The 20,533-nt window shown below is 41.5% G+C and overlaps 1 protein-coding gene across 1 annotated transcript in view; it reads left to right on the plus strand.

The window, feature by feature from the left end:
• Window positions 1-20,533, plus strand: part of LOC126299071 (probable galactose-1-phosphate uridylyltransferase) — a 185,655-nt gene that overhangs the window by 51,942 nt on the left and 113,180 nt on the right. The window contains exon 3 of the mRNA XM_049990740.1: window positions 2,013-2,182. Coding sequence (XP_049846697.1) covers window positions 2,013-2,182 — 170 coding nt within the window. The remainder of the gene's footprint in view (window positions 1-2,012; window positions 2,183-20,533) is intronic.

Genomic DNA, 20,533 nt, shown 5'->3' on the forward strand with positions numbered 1-20,533 from the left:
GCGTTGTATCAGGAGTGCAGTACATTTGGCGACACAGGCTTTTCAATTGTGTCATTTGCTCCCGACTCTCTCAGTGCCCTTCAAAGTCTCTGTGTGCTGTACACTGTCCACCCCTGGTTCCTGGAAAGCTGCCACTTGCTCACTCTTGATAGAGCCACTGTGATGTTTATGTGGGTTTCTGGTCAGTCGGTCTGACAGGTAATGAGGCCGTTGATGCACTGCCAAGGCTGCAGTCCTTGTACCTCAGCCCACTAGTTCTTACATTCTATCTGATGATCTCTGTGTTGTCATCTGTCATCAGGTGGTGTCACTTTGGCATCACCACTGGTCCTCCCTTCATTGGAACAATGTTGCAGAGTGGCTGGCTCATCCTTTTATTTTCGTGATCAGCCATCCACGATCCTCTGCTGTACAGTTTTAATTCCTTCTGCCTTTCTTCTCTATGTTGTTTTTGTTGCTGTGCTTCGTTTTCCATGTTGCTTTATTATTGACCTTGGGGCTTTTCTTCCGCTGGAATTTTTCTTTTGTGCTTCGAATGACTAATGGATGATTTCACTGTGCTCTGTGTGTTTATGAAACAAGGGACCGATGACCTATGCAGTTTGATCCCTTTAATCTTTACACCAACCCACCAACCAACCAACCAACCATTGGAACAAGCTTTGGTTTATTAAGCCTGTCCAGCGGCGTGGATAACCTCCTGTGGGCCCTTTCATTGTGATGAGATCATTTTAGTAGGTTGCATATTGGGCACTGTCTTTTTAGCCATCACCATTTTTTAAGTGGTACTTCCACACTACTTTGTGCTCATTGCCCTCGACCTTTGACGGTCCACTATTTTCTGACAGAGTGCCCTTTTTTTTGCACCACTTACATTCTCATTTGTGTTTGCCGTCTGTGTTACCAGCCATTTTAGCGAACGATGTGCGGGCTGTTGACTGCATTTTGCTTTGTATCCATTGTAGCAGTATGGCAAAGGACATTTAATCTTTATTTCAGCACCTCTGTTTCTCTATGATGTATTTTAGAGACCTTTCTCCATATCCCTGTTTTTAACCGTCTTCTCTTCCATCGATTAGAATTAATGTGTAGTTGTCTTTAACTCCTCTCTTTGTCTTCATGTTCTATTGTTCTGACATGGGCGCGTATGACCCTAGTTGTTCTTGCACCCTAAAAAAAAAAAAAAAAAAAAAAAAAAAAAAAAAAAAAAAAAAAAAAAAAAACACCACACCTCTGTCTCCTTTGATTTAGGCTCTCTTGGGAAAGCTCTTCTCTAAAAAGATTATGGGGTGATTATTAGGGGAAGGGACCAGGAAGAGTTGGCAAACTTGTCCGTACAACTGAGGTGGTCACTGGGCTCGTAGCTGAGAATACTACTCACACTCCATGATGAAATGGCCTGTTGAACATGTAAATCCAGAGCTTCAGGAGCCACCCAACAAGATGGCTGTAATTTAGGCATCACCCTTCATACAGTTACATTCACATTCTGATGTCTGGTAAGAGGTTACTTGTACAACTAATTCCCAGAAGTATTTGGTGTAATTGGAGGTGTTCTCAATTTCTGTTATTTCCAGTATTTTCACTAGGCATTTTTAGGGTAACAGTTTCCAAACAGCAACTGCCAAATAATTATGGACACAGTTGCAACAACTGTCTTTCACGAAATAGATGTGATCCATTTTTTTCTGGCTTTGCTGGTCAGATAATGCCAATAAAGCATACCTTTCAATCAGTTTTAGCTAATGAGGGAGAAATATAGTTTAACAGAATTATAAGTACCATCTCAACCACACTGTTCAGAGAAAATTTATTGGATGAATTAAGTGAATCATTCCTGCTTGTAATCATTATGTCGACTGTTATCATATCTTCCTTGAATATGGAACAGTGGACCAGGAATAAGTTATTCTTAAAACATTGGACTGTCTTCATAAAAATTTAGTTTTAATCAGTAATTAAGCATTACATTGTACCAAGTTCAGTTTCTGTAGTGTTATATTTTGCTTCAGATCACCAACACATACGGTACAATCCACTGAAAGATGAATGGGTTCTTGTGTCACCTCATCGCATGAAGCGTCCGTGGAGTGGTCAAATTGAGCATCCTCAAGAAGAGGAAATTCCAGAACATGATCCAAATAACCCGCTGTGTCCAGGTGTTACAAGACCTAATGGACAGGTAATAAATGATTGCAATACAGCACAGGAAGTAACATTTTATGCGAATAGCAACTGTATGATAACTGGACTGTCCACAGCATTTTAATGATACTCCATTCACACTTTTTGATTTACTGAATAGTTGTTAAAATTACTTTGAATGATTGTAATACAGAATAATGCAGTTAATAATAATTCTAAGTATACTTTATCCATAGGTGTATGTGTGTTAGAAATATGTAGTTCTTGTAGAGTAGTCTCGTAGACAGTCTCCTTGCTGAAGTGGGGATCTGCCCTCTTCAGAATTGATGGTACCAGCTCTTGGTCTCCTGTGCAGACAGGATTCGACAGTTCCCTAGCAATCCCATGTATCGCAAATCTCTTTGCGTATGAGGAGTGTCGTCCTTCTGACACCCAGCCTTGTGTGGGAGTACAAGTTGGAATTCACCTTGCTTCCCTATGCCAAGGTCTCCGTCTCCCGCCATGGCCTGTGCTCCTTGTGTTTTCTCACGCCTTTGGCCATGGATTAGGACCGATGTCTTCCAAGATCGTAAAGTCTCTGTTGCCCTCATGACCTTTTGACATTGTTACATAGAGTTCTTAAAGAGTTACAAGGTGCTACCATCTTTTACACCAATGGCTCTAAATCTATGAATAAAGCAGGATATGCTTTTACATCTCCTGCCAGTATGGAAAGGAACGTGTAGTGTGTTTTTAGCAGAGGTGACAGCTATTAGCAGAACCCTACATTTTCTTAGACTTCCCATGACTGTGTTTTAATATGAACTGACTCTGAGAAATCTCATAGCTATTGACTGATGTTATGCTCTATTCCATTGCATTTGTATATTGAGCAAGGGAAAATGATCACCTATTGCTTCTGTAAATGGCCTAACCTCTCCTACCTAAACTCAGGATCCCTATGTGACCTATATAAGGTGATGTCAAAAATGAAGTCTTCCTTCAGTTCAGGTTCTATAAATTGATCCAACAGAGTTTGACAAAAATGATGTCTCGTTTCTTCCCGGAGAATATCTGTTGCACTTTTGCATGGGCTACTTGGACCAGTTACAATCCTAACGGCGTGTCTCTGAATTCATTTGGTGTCTGCAGTCTTGCTTGCTTGATACAGATTCCATTCACCAGAATCGGTCACACTAGTATATTGTAAGTGATTAAATTAATAGATTAATTACACTTTTCAAGTTCCCTTCCAACAAATTTAAGTATCCCTTTCTCATTCACTAAGTTTGCCCTAAATCTCAATGTTTCTTAGCATTACCCCTAAATATTTAAAGATTGTGATATTCTCGGTATCTTCACGATTACTCTTATAATGTGATACTGTTCTTTCTCTTCGTCATGGGCATTGATATAATGTAAGAGACAAACAATAGCACAGCCACAGTGAACCAAAATTTATTCTTCGCCCGGATATCGGTGAGCAGCAGGTGACAACATAGACACAAACATAAAAACAATCCAGGTATTGATACAAGCACTTACTGAGAATAAGGGAGAACACAATATGAGAGTGAGTGTCTGCTGCACTGCTCTTATAAAGTGGAGGGCTCCAGTAGATGGTGTGGTGGATGCCATGTTGTGTGACCAAGATAAGTAACCCACTGTCTCTGGTGGCCAGCCTGCGCAGATGTCATTGGCAGAATATTCGAATTGTAGAGTACCAGTGACGTCGTGATGTTGCTTGTATTGAAGTCTTATGTACAGGATTATACCCTCACTCCTTGGAGAAAGGGCGGTCCACCAATGTGGGCACTGGGGTGACTGTTGAAACATCCATGGCCTCTGTGGCAGAAGCTGCAGACGATGACGATGGCAGTGGTGGCATGAGGATGTTCCATGTTGGAACCAGGGAGTAAGTGCAGAAGTGGTATGGTCATGGATACACGTGATGGCCGCTCTCCCGCAAAGTACCATAAGAGAGGACCAGTGAAAAGGGTGCTGGTAGCATACCGAGTTCTCTTAGTCCAAAATTCAACAAGACAATCCTATATCTTCAAAAATATTCTTACTGTTTCTTTGACAAGATAGCATATATGAATTTATTTATTTTATTTATCCATGGACCATCTCACTGTTATTCCGGATTGGTCAACGTAATTCAGTGATAATCAGTGAGCCGAAATATAACACATGGCATACATAACATGCTTTAAGAGGATAGGACAGGTAGCCTGTGGGGATAGGGCAGGTGCTTGGCCATGGCCTTGATTAAGAAACCATCCTGGTACTTGCCTTAGCAATCTAGGAAAACCACAAAAGCCTAAATCAGGATGGCTGGACAGAGCAGCTCCATCCCCCAAGTGTGAGAGCAATATCCTACAGCTGCACTGCTGCGTATGGTAATTCTCTATTACTCAGTGTTTCTACATCTACACACACATTGTTTCAGGCAACTTGCAATATAAAACATTGTTTCCTTGCTTACTGCCCATACATTGAGAACACCCAATGATGGCTCCTTGGCTGTTACCTGTCACTTGCTGTGTAAAATGTAGTTCCACTCCTGATTGGCAGACTCAGTAAGACACCCACTAATAACTCCTGAGTTGAGAAGATGGTGCTGTGCCCCTTGACTCAGTTATGGACTCTACTCAACTCTGTACTGCTGTCTACTTGAAAAACTAAACCGTTCTCTGTGCTGGCTAACTACCTTGAAAGATCCATCAGGTCAACAAGTGAGATGGGCGCTGAGGTTTCAGGAATACGTCATCACAGTGGTATACAAAAATGACACAAACACAAGGATGCTGATTGCCTTTTAAGGAATCATTTGCTGGAACACAGTAGTGTGGAAGAAACCTCAGTTATCTCTGCATTAAATGAAATAACTGTTGAACAGAGGGAAGATTCACCATTGCTGGAAACTGCAGAAACCTTGAAGGATGAGGAATCGACCAAAAGGTGATTCCAACTAATAAACAGAAGATTGTACAAGAGGAACTATGAACCATTGGAGTGGAGATGGTTGCTTGTTATTCTAGCCCATCTATGGCCTGCTATCCTAAAGTTTTTCCACCACCCTCCAACATCTTGACGCCTGGGATTCGTGAAACTATAGAGAGAATTGGACGCAGTTATCATTGCCAAGTCTTTACCAATCTGTTCAACATTATGTGAGCAACTGAAAACTGAAGGAATGCCAGCTGCAAAAACATGTGCTGCAATTACCTCTGGGGCATGTGATAGCTGTCGCACCTTGAGCAGCACTGTCCCTCTGAACTGGAATTGACCTCTTGAGATTCCTAAAGTCAGTAAATGAGAACTTATAGATAAAAGTCTGCTGTGTCATCACGAATGCTGTGCCAACTGTTGAAACTCCAGAAATTGCGAAGTTCCTTGTAGAAAACATCTTGTTGAAGCACAGAGCTGCTGTGTGATGATCTCTCATGGTATGGAAAGCTGCATCAAACCAGCCTTTTGACTAAAGATCTCAACAATGGAACCATCGTTGATTCTTCTGGATCATAGATATTTAATTATTATTTAATTTTGAAACTCACCTAATTTATCATATTTGACCATGTGATTACTTACAAAACATATTTTTTTTTCAACTAGAATACCTGTAAGACACATGTGTAAGGGTATGCGACCCAACCCTAAGGCTATATAAATTAGCAACTATTATTCAGGATTGTACATTGGCCCCACCCATCTTAAATGATTGGTGGTGGTTCCCATTTGCTAGAGGCATCCCAGGTAATAAGTAAAAAAGTGGGAACTTTACAGAGTGACTGACAAATGTAAAAGCATGAATGTACACCACATGCACATCTCTGCCTTCATTTGTTAGTTGTTGTGGAAGCTGTGTGGTATGGAACTGAGATTGTCCCAATTATTTTTAAGGAGGAAAAGATCCAGGAAATATAGGGAGAACATTACAGTGAAACGAAAAAGACATGTAAGGCCCAACAGTCACATACTTTTGCAACATTATTTTCTACAGCAGTGAAAAAAATTCTCCAAAGAGTAAACATATCAGCTCAGAATGAGAGAAATTCAGAAAATGCAAAAAGAAAACCACACATTTATATTAAAATGCACTTGTTAAAGTGCAGAAGCCATAAAACATTTTATCTCCTCCAAAAAGCTAATGAAACCTTTACCTGCAAATACTGCGCAGTGCCAACACCAAGAACAATCAAAGGTGAATCTGGGGTGTTTAGTACTGTAACTGTATCCTCACATACACCATTAAAAGATAACCAGGGAATAAAAAGCAGGAAATATAAGACAGTCGAAAGCATTTAGTAATAGTTTTATGGGACTAATCTGATTTCACTTGTACAGATGATATCGATGAGATGTCTTGTGTGTTGGAGCCACTGAACCACTCATCCAATCCACCATCTGGTTTAGGCTCCCCAACTCTGGAAAGGTAAGATGAAAACAAAACTCAGTGTTAAAATGGCTCCTGTATTGCATTGGAGTATTAATGGATTTAAGACTCACATGGAGCAACTGAGGCTTCTAGCATAGGGAAGACTTGTATTTCTTGCAAACACATTTTAAAATTACTCATGTCCGTGTGATGGTGGGCTATACCATCCAATGCATGGATGATATTACTGGGCAAAGGTAGGGCAGCTGTGCTTGTAAAGAATATATACTATTTCTTTGCTGTACATCTGATTATGGTACTTTGAGCCATTGCTGACGAAATTGATTTGAAATAGAGGCTTCCAGCTTTCTCTCTGTATGTACCAACACAAGGGGTATTAGATTACAAGGGTCTTGAGGATCTTATAGACCAACTCACCTGACCATTTCTCCTCCTGGAATGCAATGGGTTGTACGAATAAAATGGAGAATGTACTTTATTCTCACAATTCTGGAGATCATTCTCAGGTACAAGTGAACAATAGTCTGAGAATACACTTCACCTGATACTGTTCTCAGCTCTAATAAAAGGGTACATGAACTTCCTTAACACGAAGAACATTCTTTGATTTGGTATGAATAAAACTAGAGAAGCTTCACACAAGTAGGAGAGTATATTCTCCGTTTCTCGAAGTGAGCTCTGTTGCGTTCTTTGAGCTGAGTAAGTTCTGCTAAGGCTAAGTTTTACTTTTTTTTTAGTAAAGATAGAATTTATGTTGCTGTGAAGGCAAAAAAGATATACATAGCCCGAAGAAATACCGAAGAGAGAAACTACGCTAATTTATGCGGGCTTAACATTGAACATGATGTGCGAGTGGACCCTCATGCGTCCTATTTAACCTAAATTAACTTGTATTAGAAAGCTGACAGACACCCTATTTGGAGTAGATAAAAGTGTACTGTGGCCTAAAGATTTAATTCAAGTTATGTGTTTGCCTACTTCAATAACAAAAAAGTATCCCACATGTCAAAAATTTGGTAACATAGGCAGAAAATGCATTTTCATAACCTGTCCGTTATTGTCTTAATTATTTGTTGCTGCACATAAAAGTAAAATTGAAATGTTGTGCAACTCTTCCAAAACACATTGATGCCACCAGTTTCATATTCGTTCAGTGCATAATTTGCCTGTTTGATCAAGTTGAATGAAATGTAAGATTAAATGCATGTTCTGTGTCAGACGCAGTAGACGACGTACACCAAGAATCTTCTCAAGAAGTGGGGGAGGTAGTGAGAAGGAACGCCATCATCAGAGAATATACTTCAAATTTTTTTTTTCCATACCAAATTTTGAACCATCTCAAGAAATGTTTTTTTGTTATGAGAATCTCTTCCAGAGAATGTTCTCTCTCTCTCTCTCTCTCTCTCTCTCTCTCTCTCTCTCTCTCTCTTTTCCCCACATGACCCCATTTGTTTTTATGCTCAGCAACTGCTTGGCCCAGGTTTCGAGTTTGAGGGCAATATGACACCTCAAGAGTTGTGTGTCCTATACAGCAGCAATTGTACACACACATTTCTGTTGTGTTACAGTGTCATCCTCAGTTGTTGACTTCTCATTCCGTTGTCCAGCTCTCACAGTTTCTGCTCCGTGGAAAGTTACTGACTTGCATGCCAGTGACCATGTACCACTCTTGATCTGGCTACTAGGTAGTGCAGTACATAGTTGGAAGCCGCCGAGATGGTTATTTGGCAAATCAGTCTGGCTGTTTTTGAAAACAGACAGTGCCTTGGAATGGCTGGATCACATCACAGATGTAATCCACTGTACTGTTAATATATTTGTCCCAAAGTCCACATGTCATCTCAGAAGACAGTCTGTACCTCAATACAGTGGGAATGAAGCTCAGCGATTTGGGTCTGGTGTGTGGCTTTGAAACAGTTTAAATACCAAACAGGTGCAGAAAACTTCAAAGCCTTTCAGACAGTGAGTGCTAATGCTCAGAGAGACCATAAATCTATTGTGAGTATGTGGGTGGTGGGCTCTGAGCCATTGCAGTACTACTTCCTTTCCGTACTGCAATATATTTTATCAGACTCGGTCTCTAAGTGAGATTCCCTGCTGACAACCTAGTTGCTCATAGGATGTTGACCTATTGCAGGTAACTCATTTTCAAACCCCATGTCTGTGTTTCACCTGCTCCTTCACAATTTTATTTACAGAAGTGCGGGCTGTGTGGGAAAGGTTACCCAATGCTTAACACGGTAGATGGTTCATATAGAGGGTCGTAAGGTACCAGTTAAGTGATAGACCCCGGACTACATGGGGAACATACTATTAATGCCTGAGCTGTTAACTCCACACGCATGCCAAGAAATAAGTGCCTGTCCATTTGAGGGCACAGGGCCATCAAGACAGAATGCCATTACTCTGCATATGTGGCACCCGTGGTGAGAACATTCTTTCAGAGTAGGCGGGAATCATCGCAGATATCTGGTCCCGTGAAAAGATCTGACTTATCAGCTGGTGGCTGCAAGGCTCCGGTAGGCTCTTCAGGCAGACTGGTATTCCCTCTTTGGCCAAGCCATGGAAAGAAAGCAAAACTGAGTGACTTGTGGAAATTTACTTCTCTCAGTTTCTCCCTCAGGGGCCCATGATTCTTTCATGAGTACTTGCATTGCAAACATGGGACAACAAGCAATTGCAGCATCTATTTCATTTTTTGTGCTCCCCTCTCTCATCTCAGATTTTCCTTCCTTTCTCTTACTTTCTCATGACAGCAGCCTTTGATGTTGAGCCAGCTATTTCCAAGATTCTTGTTTCCTCCTTCGACATATTCATTCATTTACTTATCACCACCTTTTGGCTGAAGCAAATTTTCGTCCCTTTCTGGCTTTGATCTTCTTTCTCAAATTTTTTTCTGTAGTGTGAACTGGCTGGGAGAGAGCACCATAAATAGTGTCTACTGCATCCCGTGTTCAAGATCAGCTGTGCACAACACCTGAGTAATCTCATATATGCACTTAAAAGTCAGTGTGGTAGCCATTGCAATGTTGTAACCATTGCAATGTAGTGGAGTTGTTATGTACCCTTTAAGTTGAGCCTCCAGATAACACAGAGATCACACTGCTGATGTCTGACCTGGTAGCTCCCTATGTGTGGAAAGGAGTAGATTCCTCTCATTCTGGGGCATCAGGATTCCTGGCAAGGCCATCATGCCAGATAACCTTCTCTGAGGCTGTGTGTCACCCATGGGCAGAGCCCTTGATCGGATTTGGTGGCATCAGACTAGACATTTAACACATGACACACATAAAATTAAATGAAAACAGTGGCCATTCTGATCCAGCCACCTCATGAGACAGATACAGGTACTTTAATGCAGATAGTTATAATTCTACTGCTTTCACTATGCTGACTACCCCATGTTAACAGCAACAAGCCAGATGATTGGAAATGATGATGTAATTTATCAAATATCTGGTATGTACTTGAACAGATGGAGATACTTTTACTGAGACGAGACCATTATTATTGTGGAAAACATTGAAGATAAATTTGAAGTTGAGTCATTGGGAAAAATGTACAAGGAATTTTTACCGATTAAAGTCTCCTGTGCTGCCCAATCTTCATACCTTTAGGTGTGTGAATGACTGGGTGATATACCATTGCCCCCACATAAAACTATGAATATGGTCCAAGAGTCCCCTTCCACCCGTACACCCCAGACAAGGCGTTATGGGCTCATCTCAAACTGTGACGTGTACATTTGGCAGGTCGTACAAAAAAGTCCTGACGATAATCCTAGAGATACAGGTGCTTTCATTTTAGTCTTTAAGGGAAATGTCATCCCAGAAAAAGCTAGTTATGGTGTACAGATGTGACATGAAACCGTATGTCTTACCATCCATTAGGTATTTCCAATGCTTACACTTTGGTCATAAGTCACCCTGCTGAACGGCAGACCCAAAGTGCGGAAACTGTGGATGATCACTCCAGGAAGGTAGTCCTTGCAGTCAACTGCCTCCTTGTGTCAGCTGAAAGAAATATTGTCTCGCTCATTCAGCGGTTTGCCCATTCTTTAGGAAAGTGAAGAAGATACGAGAAAATGTCTGTTGACTACAAGTCATACACTGAGATGCAGAAACAATATGAATGCCTACATACTGTTGACATGATGACCAGTTATGCGAAAGTCAAAGGCATCACCTATCCAGACCTCAATTGTTTCCAGACCATATTTCCCAGCACCCTCTTCTTTTGTTGTTTGTGCAACACCATCTTGGGGAACCGCATCCTGTGCTCAGATGGAGAAGCAGCTTCCTTCTCCAGAGTCTCTGATGTGATAACTTGTGCCACTGGAACTGATGTTCATCTTTTTAAGTGTCCTCTCTTTTGCTGATTGGTGCGATGGTGCAGCAAAGGCTTGACAATAGCAATTGAGGATCGTCATAGGGTGCTCCATCATGTAGAGCAGCATCCTTCCCAGGTTTACCTCCTCGCTTTTAAGCAACTTTATGCTGAGGCTTGCCATCTAATTAAGAACAATAAGAAGGAATGCTGTGAGTGTTGCATCTCCTTCTTGGGAACGTATGCCTCGTCCTGTTAGGTGTGGGCCAAGCTCCATAGTCCTTCGGGCTGCCCAAGATCAGCAGTTGTTCATGATCTTGTCCTTCAGGGTGGTCTTTGTACTGGTGCACTGGTTCTTGTTTCAAAACCTTCTGACCAACTTGGCAACAGCATCGGTGTCCTCCTCAACCAGCTACCTTTCTAGAGCAGAAATTACAGGTCGAAGACAACCCACTCTCTCTTTTTTCCCCCTCCCCCTCCCCCTCCTTTCACTGACAGGGAACTGCTTCAGGCTCTTGCCTTGTCTAACGATATAGCCACAGCTCCTGATTCAATTCATAGTCAGATGTTCCAATGCCTGAATTTTACTCAAAGGCTACATCTGTTCCAGTGTCTTCAACCAAATTTGGCTTGAAGGTGTCTGCCCTTCACAATGCAATGATGAGATAGTATCATCCCATCCCTTAAGCCAGGCAAAAATCCAACCTATATTGACAGCTGCTAATTGATTAGCCTCACATTTGTGCTCTGCACACTGCTTGTAATGATAATTTCTGGCAGATTATGTTTGGTTTGCAAATCACAGGGCCTTTTCTCCCTCTATCAGGGACAGTCCACAACCGTCCATCTTTTTAGGTTGGAAACAGCAATCTGATTGGCTTTTTCTAACTGCCACCACCTCACTGCAGTCTTTTTTGGCTTACATAAGGCATATGACACCATTTTCCATCGTCACATTTTACTTACCTTCCGTGACTATGGCTTCCAAGGCTCCTCCTGATTTTTATTCATCAATTTTTATCCCAATAGCTGTTCTGGGTTAGAGTTGATACTTAGCTCTCTTGGACCTATAGAGAGCTAAGTTCATTTTTTTTTTTTTTTGAACTTAGCTCTCTATAGGTTCAGGAGAACACACTTCCTCATTGCCATCAGTGGAATAGTGACGTCTGCTGGGCTGCTGATCTGCTGATCACCCCAGCACTGTATGTCGATGATATTTGCATTCGGTACTGTTCCCACTCCAGCAGCCTCACCTGAATGCCAGCTCCAAGGTGCCATTCTAATGGCCTCTACTTGGAGACCTTCCCATGGTTTCCTATTCTCTCCTACAAAAACCTGCATCATTCATTTCTGTCCTCTTACTGTGGTCCATCCTCACTCAGAACTCTACTTGGGTACCCAGCACTTGGAAGTTGCTGCACAGTTCCACTTTGGGGCCTCCATTTTCATAAAAGCTGCCCCATTTTTGTCAACTAAAGACTAGTTGCATATATGAGCTTAATGATTCTGCTTCCTTGGCCACATATCTTGGTGTGTGGATTGTGCTACTGTTCTCAGTCTTGCCCTGACTGGCTATGGTTGCCAAGTTTATGGCTCAGCTGCACCTTCTGCTTTGAAATTCTTAGATCCTGTCCAGCATTGTTATGTGCAGCTGTCTGCTAGTGACACCTGAATTAGTCCTGTAGGTAATGTCCTCACTGAACCAGGGATCTTCCCTATTCATTTCCAACAGTACCATTGTATACAAATGCTGTTTCCTCCTTAGAATGTACCGCCCGTGCCCCCCCCCCCCCCCCAACCCCGCCCTTCCTCTCCTTTTGGTTGTACCCAGACCACAAAATTATTTCAAGAACCTAAAGTCTGTCATCCCCATGACCTCCCAGTGTCTATGACATTCTGTTGTTCTTCAGGAGTTTACATTGATGACTAAAAATATGGTAAGATGGCATATGCTTTTACATCTCCAGCCAGTTGCTGTGAAAATGCAGTGTTTTTATGGTGGAGCTGTTAGCTGTCAAGAGAGCCCTCTGTTGTATTAAATGGATCTCCCTTGACTGCATTTTGATATGTAGCGATTCAGTGAGCTGTCTCAAGGCTTTTAACGGATGTTATGTGGGTCCCAGTCATGTGGGTATTGCAGGCCGACCATTTGGCTAGAGGAGCAATTACTCGCCCCCAATTCACTTTGATGATCTGAGGTGCAGATTTGTGGGTGGAAATAAGACCTCTGTTCACTCAGATATGGAATGATGTCCGGTGGGCTACTGTGCTCTCTAATAAACTCTGCACTACTGAGGAGACTACAGCTGCATGGCATCATCTTTCTCTTCCTTTTCCTTATGGAAGAAATCCACCATCTTATGTTGCCTCCTCATTGTTCATATCAGGGTAACCTATAGTTCACCCCCCTGCCCCCTTCCCATTGGAGTTGCAAAACTTTACAAATAGCAGCTCATATACATGTGGAATGCCTCCTCGTTCTCACTTCCCAATTCCTTTTACTCCATTTAGTTTATGTCTGAGTAGCACTTGCACCCAACTTCCTCAACCTCATTATTTTTTTTATTTATTCCAATGTGTGTTTCCTCTTACAGTTTTTACACTCTGTACCTTCCTCTAGTACCATGGCAATTATTCCCTGATGTTTTAACAAGTATCCTATCATCCCATCTGTTCTTCTTGATAGTGTTTTCCATATGTTTCTTTCTTTGTCAGTTCTGCAGAGAAGCTCTTCATTGCTCATCTTGGTTTACTGTTGTGATGTGAAGGCATGATTTTCACCTCAGATGCTTCACTTTAAATGCTGACGCTTTGGTCTTGTCTTCCCACACTATGTATGACCCAATTTGTGGAGTTGCCACCTGCTTATGTCAACTGTGGAAACAGCTACCCTTCCTGATTCCTAAAGTGTGCTATCATAATTGAGGAATACAAAACCCAAGGACTTAGTATCTGATAGCCTCTCATATTTTTAAGCTCGGAGAAAGTACACTCGTGTATTCTCTGTCTACAAGATATTGACTTCTGCCACTACTCCCCGCAAGGGCTCACATCTATTTTTTGAGTACATGCTTGGGCAGCATGGGGCCCTGGCCCTTGCAGCACTCCTTCCCCTTCTGTGCTGCAGTTCTGTCCTCCTTTTTTTTTCCTCTGCCTTTCCACTGGATGATTTTCTTTGTGATGATAGTGCTTGGATTTGGTCTGTGATTTTGAACCGTAATTTTATTCCCTTCTACACTGAATTTCATTGTTATGAATGCAAATAAATGCGCATTTTTGAGAATTTTTGGAAGTTTCCGTTGTCCCGTGCATAATTTAATTTGTAATAAATCCGTGTTTATGATTTAGTAACTGTAGTAGATATTCTAATGTATTGTGTTACATCTAGTTTTCCATGAAAGAGCAATAGATACTATCTACATTTATCATAAATTAGCTCTGTTTTTGAGTTTGCTAATATAATCAACCGCAAAAAGTTTTAGGAAACCAGTAATTTTTACCAGAGGTTTTTCTGTTGCCTTAATAGAAATCTTGTTGTGTGTATTTGCTTCAATTCTTATAGGGAATGATTAATTTTTCTAGCCCAGTGGATTTAAAAGCTGATCAGCAGGCGTACTTTAAAGTTATTTGCTCACTGTTCTGTAATACATTGCACTAGCCAAAATGCAGCCCCACTACGATTGTTGTTGTCGAACACAGGATGAGTTGGTTGATGTTCGTAAACAGCTGGATATTGCCCTGAGTGCTGTCAAAACAGTTGGCAGCTGCTGCGCGTGTTTGTCTTGGAAGAGCTCAACTATTGTCCTCTCTTGTGAATCCTCTCTCCCCTTCAAAAAGTACAGAATCTATCATTACTCATCTACTTGACTGCGAGTAGCACTTCCATGGTAGATCTAGGCATCCTGTAAGTATGGGTGAGGAAGAGGTAGGACTCAGGGTGTTATGCCGACCTCCTATTTGACAAGTCGAGGTGCTGTCTTTCACTGAAACTGAAACTGAGCCAGTGGGACTCACTTCACTTATTTTGGGAAACCTATTTTGTACGGTGTCAGGAGGAGACAAATGGAAAAAGGGTAGAGGTTTTATTAAACATCGGCAGTACAAACGTACAGTAAATGATTGTAACTCTTGGGCAAATGGCAGCAAGGTACAGGAAAGGTCACCAGTTACACTAAATGTGTACACTTGTGGGCCTCATTCAGCATGTTGAAGAAGCTATTCCACCAGCCATTGAGAGAACAGGGTGCAAGCAGCTGCAGATTGTAGTGCACATTTGAACAAATGATGCCTGTCATCTGAGCTCCAAGGTCATACTTAGATCGTTCTAGTGACTGGCAGAGAAGATTGAGAAGACCAGCCTTGTTCACAGAGTTTCAACAAAGCTCAAAATTTGCAGCATTGTCCCCAGAACTAATCATGGACTCTTGGTTCTGAGTCAGATGGAGGAACTGAACCAGAGACTTCAGAAGTTTTATGAAAATCTAGGTTGTGACTTCCTGGACTCGTACCAAAGAATTAAAAATTGTGGGGTGCCCCTGAGTGGGTCATGTGTGCACTACACAGCACAGGCTGCTATCCAGGTATGACCGTGTGGGTGCATATCTATATATATATGTTAGGGACTCTCCATCCATTCTAAATAACTATAGCTTTAAGAAACCCAGAAGTGTCAGTTTAAGGTTGAAAGAGATCCTTACCACAGGTGGTGTGGTTATCAAAATCCTAGTGGTTAACTGCTGAAGCATTTACAACAAAGTGCTTCTGGAAAGCAGTGAAGTTCACCTAATTCTAGGTACAGAAAGCTGGTTCAAATCTAAAATTGATAGCAGTGAGGTTTAGGGGAAAATTTGAGGTGCATCTCGAAGGGATAGGCTAATGGGAAATGGAGATGATGTATTTGTCACAGTAGACAATAAACTCCAATCCACCAAGATAGAAATTAAAGCTGCATGTGAAATTGTTTGGGCAAAGCTCGGTATCAGTGGTGGGCATAAAATGGTAATTGGGTCCTTCTATCGCCCACCATACTCATAGCCTGATGTAATAAAAAACTTTAGAGAAAACCCCAGTTCGCGTGTACATAAGTTTCTCAATCGTACTGCAATCATCAATGGAGACTTTAATCATCCTGTTGGGAAAATTACAGTGTTGTTAGTGGTGGGTGTGGTAAAACATCCTGTGAAACATTACTAAATTCCTTCTCCAAAAACTACCCAGAACAGACACTTGAGAACCACATTCATGACGGAAACATATTGGATCTAGTGGCAACAAATAGACCTGATCTCTTTGAGGATGTCCACATTGAAACTGGTATAAGTGACCATGACACTGTTGTGGCAGCAATAATTACCTTAGTACAAAGGCAGCTAATATAAGCAGAAAGACATATGTTCATGTTCAGTAAGCTAGATAAAAAATCAGTAGTGCCATATTGCAATGAGGAACTTTGGAGTTTCAGCACTGAGCAGGAGCATGTGGAGGAACTATGGCTGTAGTTTAAAAGATAGTTGACCATTTACTGCATAGGTATGTACCCAGTAGAACAGTTCATAATGGGAGGGACCCTCCATTGTATACATTCACTGTAAAGAATTTCTAAAGAAACAGAGTACTGCATAATAGATGTAAAACAAAGCATAGGACTAAAGATAGAGGGACACTGTATGAAATACATTTGGCTCTCAAGAGGGCAGTGCTTGAAGCCTTCAGTGACTACTGTAGCTGAAGATTGTCAGATGACTTTCACAAAACCCAAAGAAATTCTGGTCACACATAAGGGCTGTTAGTGGCACCAAAATTTATGTTTAGTCGCTAGTCACTGAGACAGGGACAGAAACTTAGGACAGCAAAGCGAGAGCTGAAATGCTTAACTCTGTTTTCAAATCTTCCTTTACAAAGAAAAACCCAGGAAAATTGCCCCAATTTAATCCTCATGCCACTGAAAATGGGTGAAATGAGTATTAGTGACAGTGGTGTTGAGAAACAGCTGAAGTCACTGAAATGGAAACATGCTCCAGGGCCCGATGGAATTCCTATCAGATACTATACTGAATTTGCAGCTGAGCTGCCCCCTCCTCTATGTATAATCTGTTATAGATTCATCAAACAAAAAACTGTGCCCAGTTCTTGGAAAAAAGTACAGGTCACACCTGTCTACAAGAAGGGCAGTAGAAGTGAGCCACATTACTACCATCCGATATCCTTGACATCAATTTGTGGTTGAATATTACAACATATTCTCAACTCATACATAATGAGGTATCATGAACAGAATGACCTCCTCCATGGCAGCCTGCATGGACTCTCAAAACATAGATCATGTGAAACCCAACTCGCACTTTTCTCACATGACATACTGAAAGCCTTGGATTAAGGCAGTCGGATAGATGCAATATTTCTTGATTTTCAAAAGACATTTGACTCAGTACTACACCTACCACCATTGTCAAAAGTACAATCATGTGAGGTATCAAGCGAAATTTGTGACTGGATTGAGGAGCTTTTGGTAGGCAGGATGCAGCACATTATATGGGATGGAGCCATTGTGAGATGTAGAAGTATCTTTGGGTGTGCCCCAGGGAAGTGTGTGGGAATCCTTGTTATTTATGTTGTATATTAATGATCTTGTGGAAAATATTAATAGCAACCCCAGACTTTTTGCATATATGCAGTTATCTATAACTAAGATAAAAGCTGGATAAATATTCAGTCGGATCTTGATAAGATTTTAAAGTAGTGCAAAGACTGGCAACTTGCTTTAAATGTGGTGGTTTGCAGAGTATGGATGTAGATGGGATCTATCGGGATGCTCTCTTCCCAGGACTCTGCTGTCCTGCCACCTGATTGCAGCCAGTGGCTGAAGAAGCTGCAGGTTGTAGGACTTTTGCATTCCTCCTCTGACCCAGAACCTGTGGTAGACAAGCCCTCTCTAAACCATTTTAAGTCAGATGGACAAGAAGTAGTCCTCCAAAAAGAGGGAGAATCTGATGGTCCCCATGCTCCCAGACCCCACATGTTCTGGCTCTGTATTTGAGGTAACGTTTCTTATGGCCACTATGGCCCCGGACCTCGCACACCACATACAATGATTCAAAACAAATGTTTATTGATGCAACAAGTGGCATCAGGCAGCACTGTGGGGTGACCCACCGCCTTTGTACCTTCACACCACAGGATATTATAATGTGATCCTCCAGTGAAACTATAGCAGTTTTTCTGCCACTTGGCTGAGTTAAGACATCTTCTTTGTACTTGTCCTGTATTTACATTGCCTTCCAGGAGACTTGTTTCCCAGCAATATGGACCCTTACCCTTGGCTCCTATAGGGGCTATTTTAAGAAGTACACTACTATGAAAGAGCATTGGGTGGTGTCACTCATCATGAATTTGAAGGCTGTGGTTGTTCGTGTGAAGACATCTCTGGAATTTAACCTGTAATGTGTATCTCCCTCCAGATAATGAAGTGTCCCAGGCCGTGTTGTCTGCACTGATTTCTCAGCTCTTTCCCCTTCCCTCCCACCTAATATTGAGTTACTTAAAGGCCGATGACCTTTTGTGGGGTACAACGGCGACCACTGGCCATGGTAAAGCTGTCAAAAACTTACACGAAGAGCTCAATCTTTGCCTCATGTATACTGGTTACTGGTGTTCGCACACACTTCAGTATGGCGTGTGTCGTATTTGGCATTGACCTTTCCATATGCAGCCACGGTCTTTTCCCATCTGTCCACTGCAGAGTCCATAATTTCCTGTGCAACAGTGATTATTTTCCAACCATTTTGACCCTCCCTCGAAGTCACTGACATGGGTGTCCACCCAGATGGCATCTCAGCAAAGCTGATAAGGACACTTTAAATCACTGCTGTTGCCCTTTGCACCCTGTCACATGGAGATATCAATACGGTTGAGCAGAGCACAACTGTAGACATTGGGTCATTCCACAAGTGTCCTAGTGGTCCACACTCGACCATCTCAGGTTCCGTTAAAAATTTGTATGTGTATACATATGTATGTGTTAGGTCACTTTTCAAATTTTGCCTCAATTCTGTCAGTGGTTCCACAGCTAGGGCCACCTTAGTGGACCCATACTAAATCACAAAGTGCATGGGGTGATAATTTGGCCAACTTTGGTATAGCTTTGTGCATTTGTTGTGACATCTGTCACCTTGAATTTTTGTATTCTTGTACAACAACTGAATGCAGCTACAGCACACACATTGCTCAGAAATTACTAACCCTTATGTGACTTGGTCTGAAAGTGTCTTGTTAAATTTATTGTGAAAGATTTAAGTCAGACTTAATCTTTTTTGCTATAAGGGAAAAGCAGCTATGACCCTGATTTTTGAGCTGCTAGCCAACAACCAAATGCCTGCTATACTGCATCAGTATTAACATTTATGAGTGTATAGTTCTGATTTTTTTCACCCTTGTCTCAAGTGTCAAATTGAAAATTCAAATTTACAGTATTTTTCAGGACCAGTTTTTAATATGGCTACCACCTCTGATCTTCTTTTAACTGACCCCATTTAAAAGAGCTCATTTTTTGCTACAAGGAACATTAAAAAGGAGAATGGTAATTTTCCATATAAGGTTTTTAAACTGGCTTCAAAGATACCGTAGCTTTTGCATGTACCACGTGCTTGACAGAATGGCCTTACTGAGCAAATAAACAACATTGTTGTGAACATAACAAAGCAGTAGGTTCACAAAATGAACAAAGCATCATAAATTTGTTGCTAGAGTTCATGAAACTTCTTTCATGGCTCTCAAATTCTCTTCAATGCGCTTCAGCACCTTTGATGGGTAAGTGTATCTCTGACCCATGGAATTGGCACTTGGAGCTGGCAAAATGCTGATTATCTGCTGCTCTGGGATCCAGCAGGTGTCCTTCCTAAGGGGCCAATGGAATGAATAAGTTGGACGATCTGGATGCATGAAACTGACTAAGGGATCTTGTTCTACCAATGATGTGTCACAGATGTTTCCAGTCCACCATTTGTTGTCATAAATGCAGGCTATGTATTGCCCAGATTGAATGATGTCAATTGGAACACTCGAGAAGTATGCTGACTAATCATCACTTGCAATAAATGACACTGTGTCATTGGAAACTCTGCTAATTTGTAACCATATTTGATCGTTTGGTCTGAAGCAGTGGTTTTCTCTGGTCCCTGCAACCATACAAACATTTTCAAAACTCCTTTCTTGCAAAGGTCTTGCAGCATCAATATCTTTCTTTGTGATAAAAAGGAATTTGATTCCGTGAACTTGTTCATCACAAAATCTGAATAGATCACTTGGTGTTAGAATTTTGTCTGAAGTTGGCCATTGGAGACTTGCTCTTGTTGCTAATCGCTTTGTTGTGACCCCAATATCATCACATGGGGACTTTCCATGGCTTGTGGTGAAGAAGTTCCATTCTGCACTGATACTGAAGTCTCTGTAGTGCTGACATAGATTCATGAAGTTCTTGAAAATTTTGTATTGGGCAGCTGATCCATCGCTGAAATAGCTGATGTGCTTCAGCACTGGAAAGTGGTTTTGCAGATGCTCAATTAGCGTGGAGCAGAAAACATGAAGTCTAACTGTATCATGTCACAAGTAATCACTGGTGACACAGAACCTAAGAGGCTCAATCTTTCCAGTCAAAGCCTTGTAATAAATAACAAAGGGATG

This window comes from Schistocerca gregaria, chromosome X (genome assembly GCF_023897955.1).
Source record: "Schistocerca gregaria isolate iqSchGreg1 chromosome X, iqSchGreg1.2, whole genome shotgun sequence".
NCBI lineage: Eukaryota > Metazoa > Arthropoda > Insecta > Orthoptera > Acrididae > Schistocerca > Schistocerca gregaria.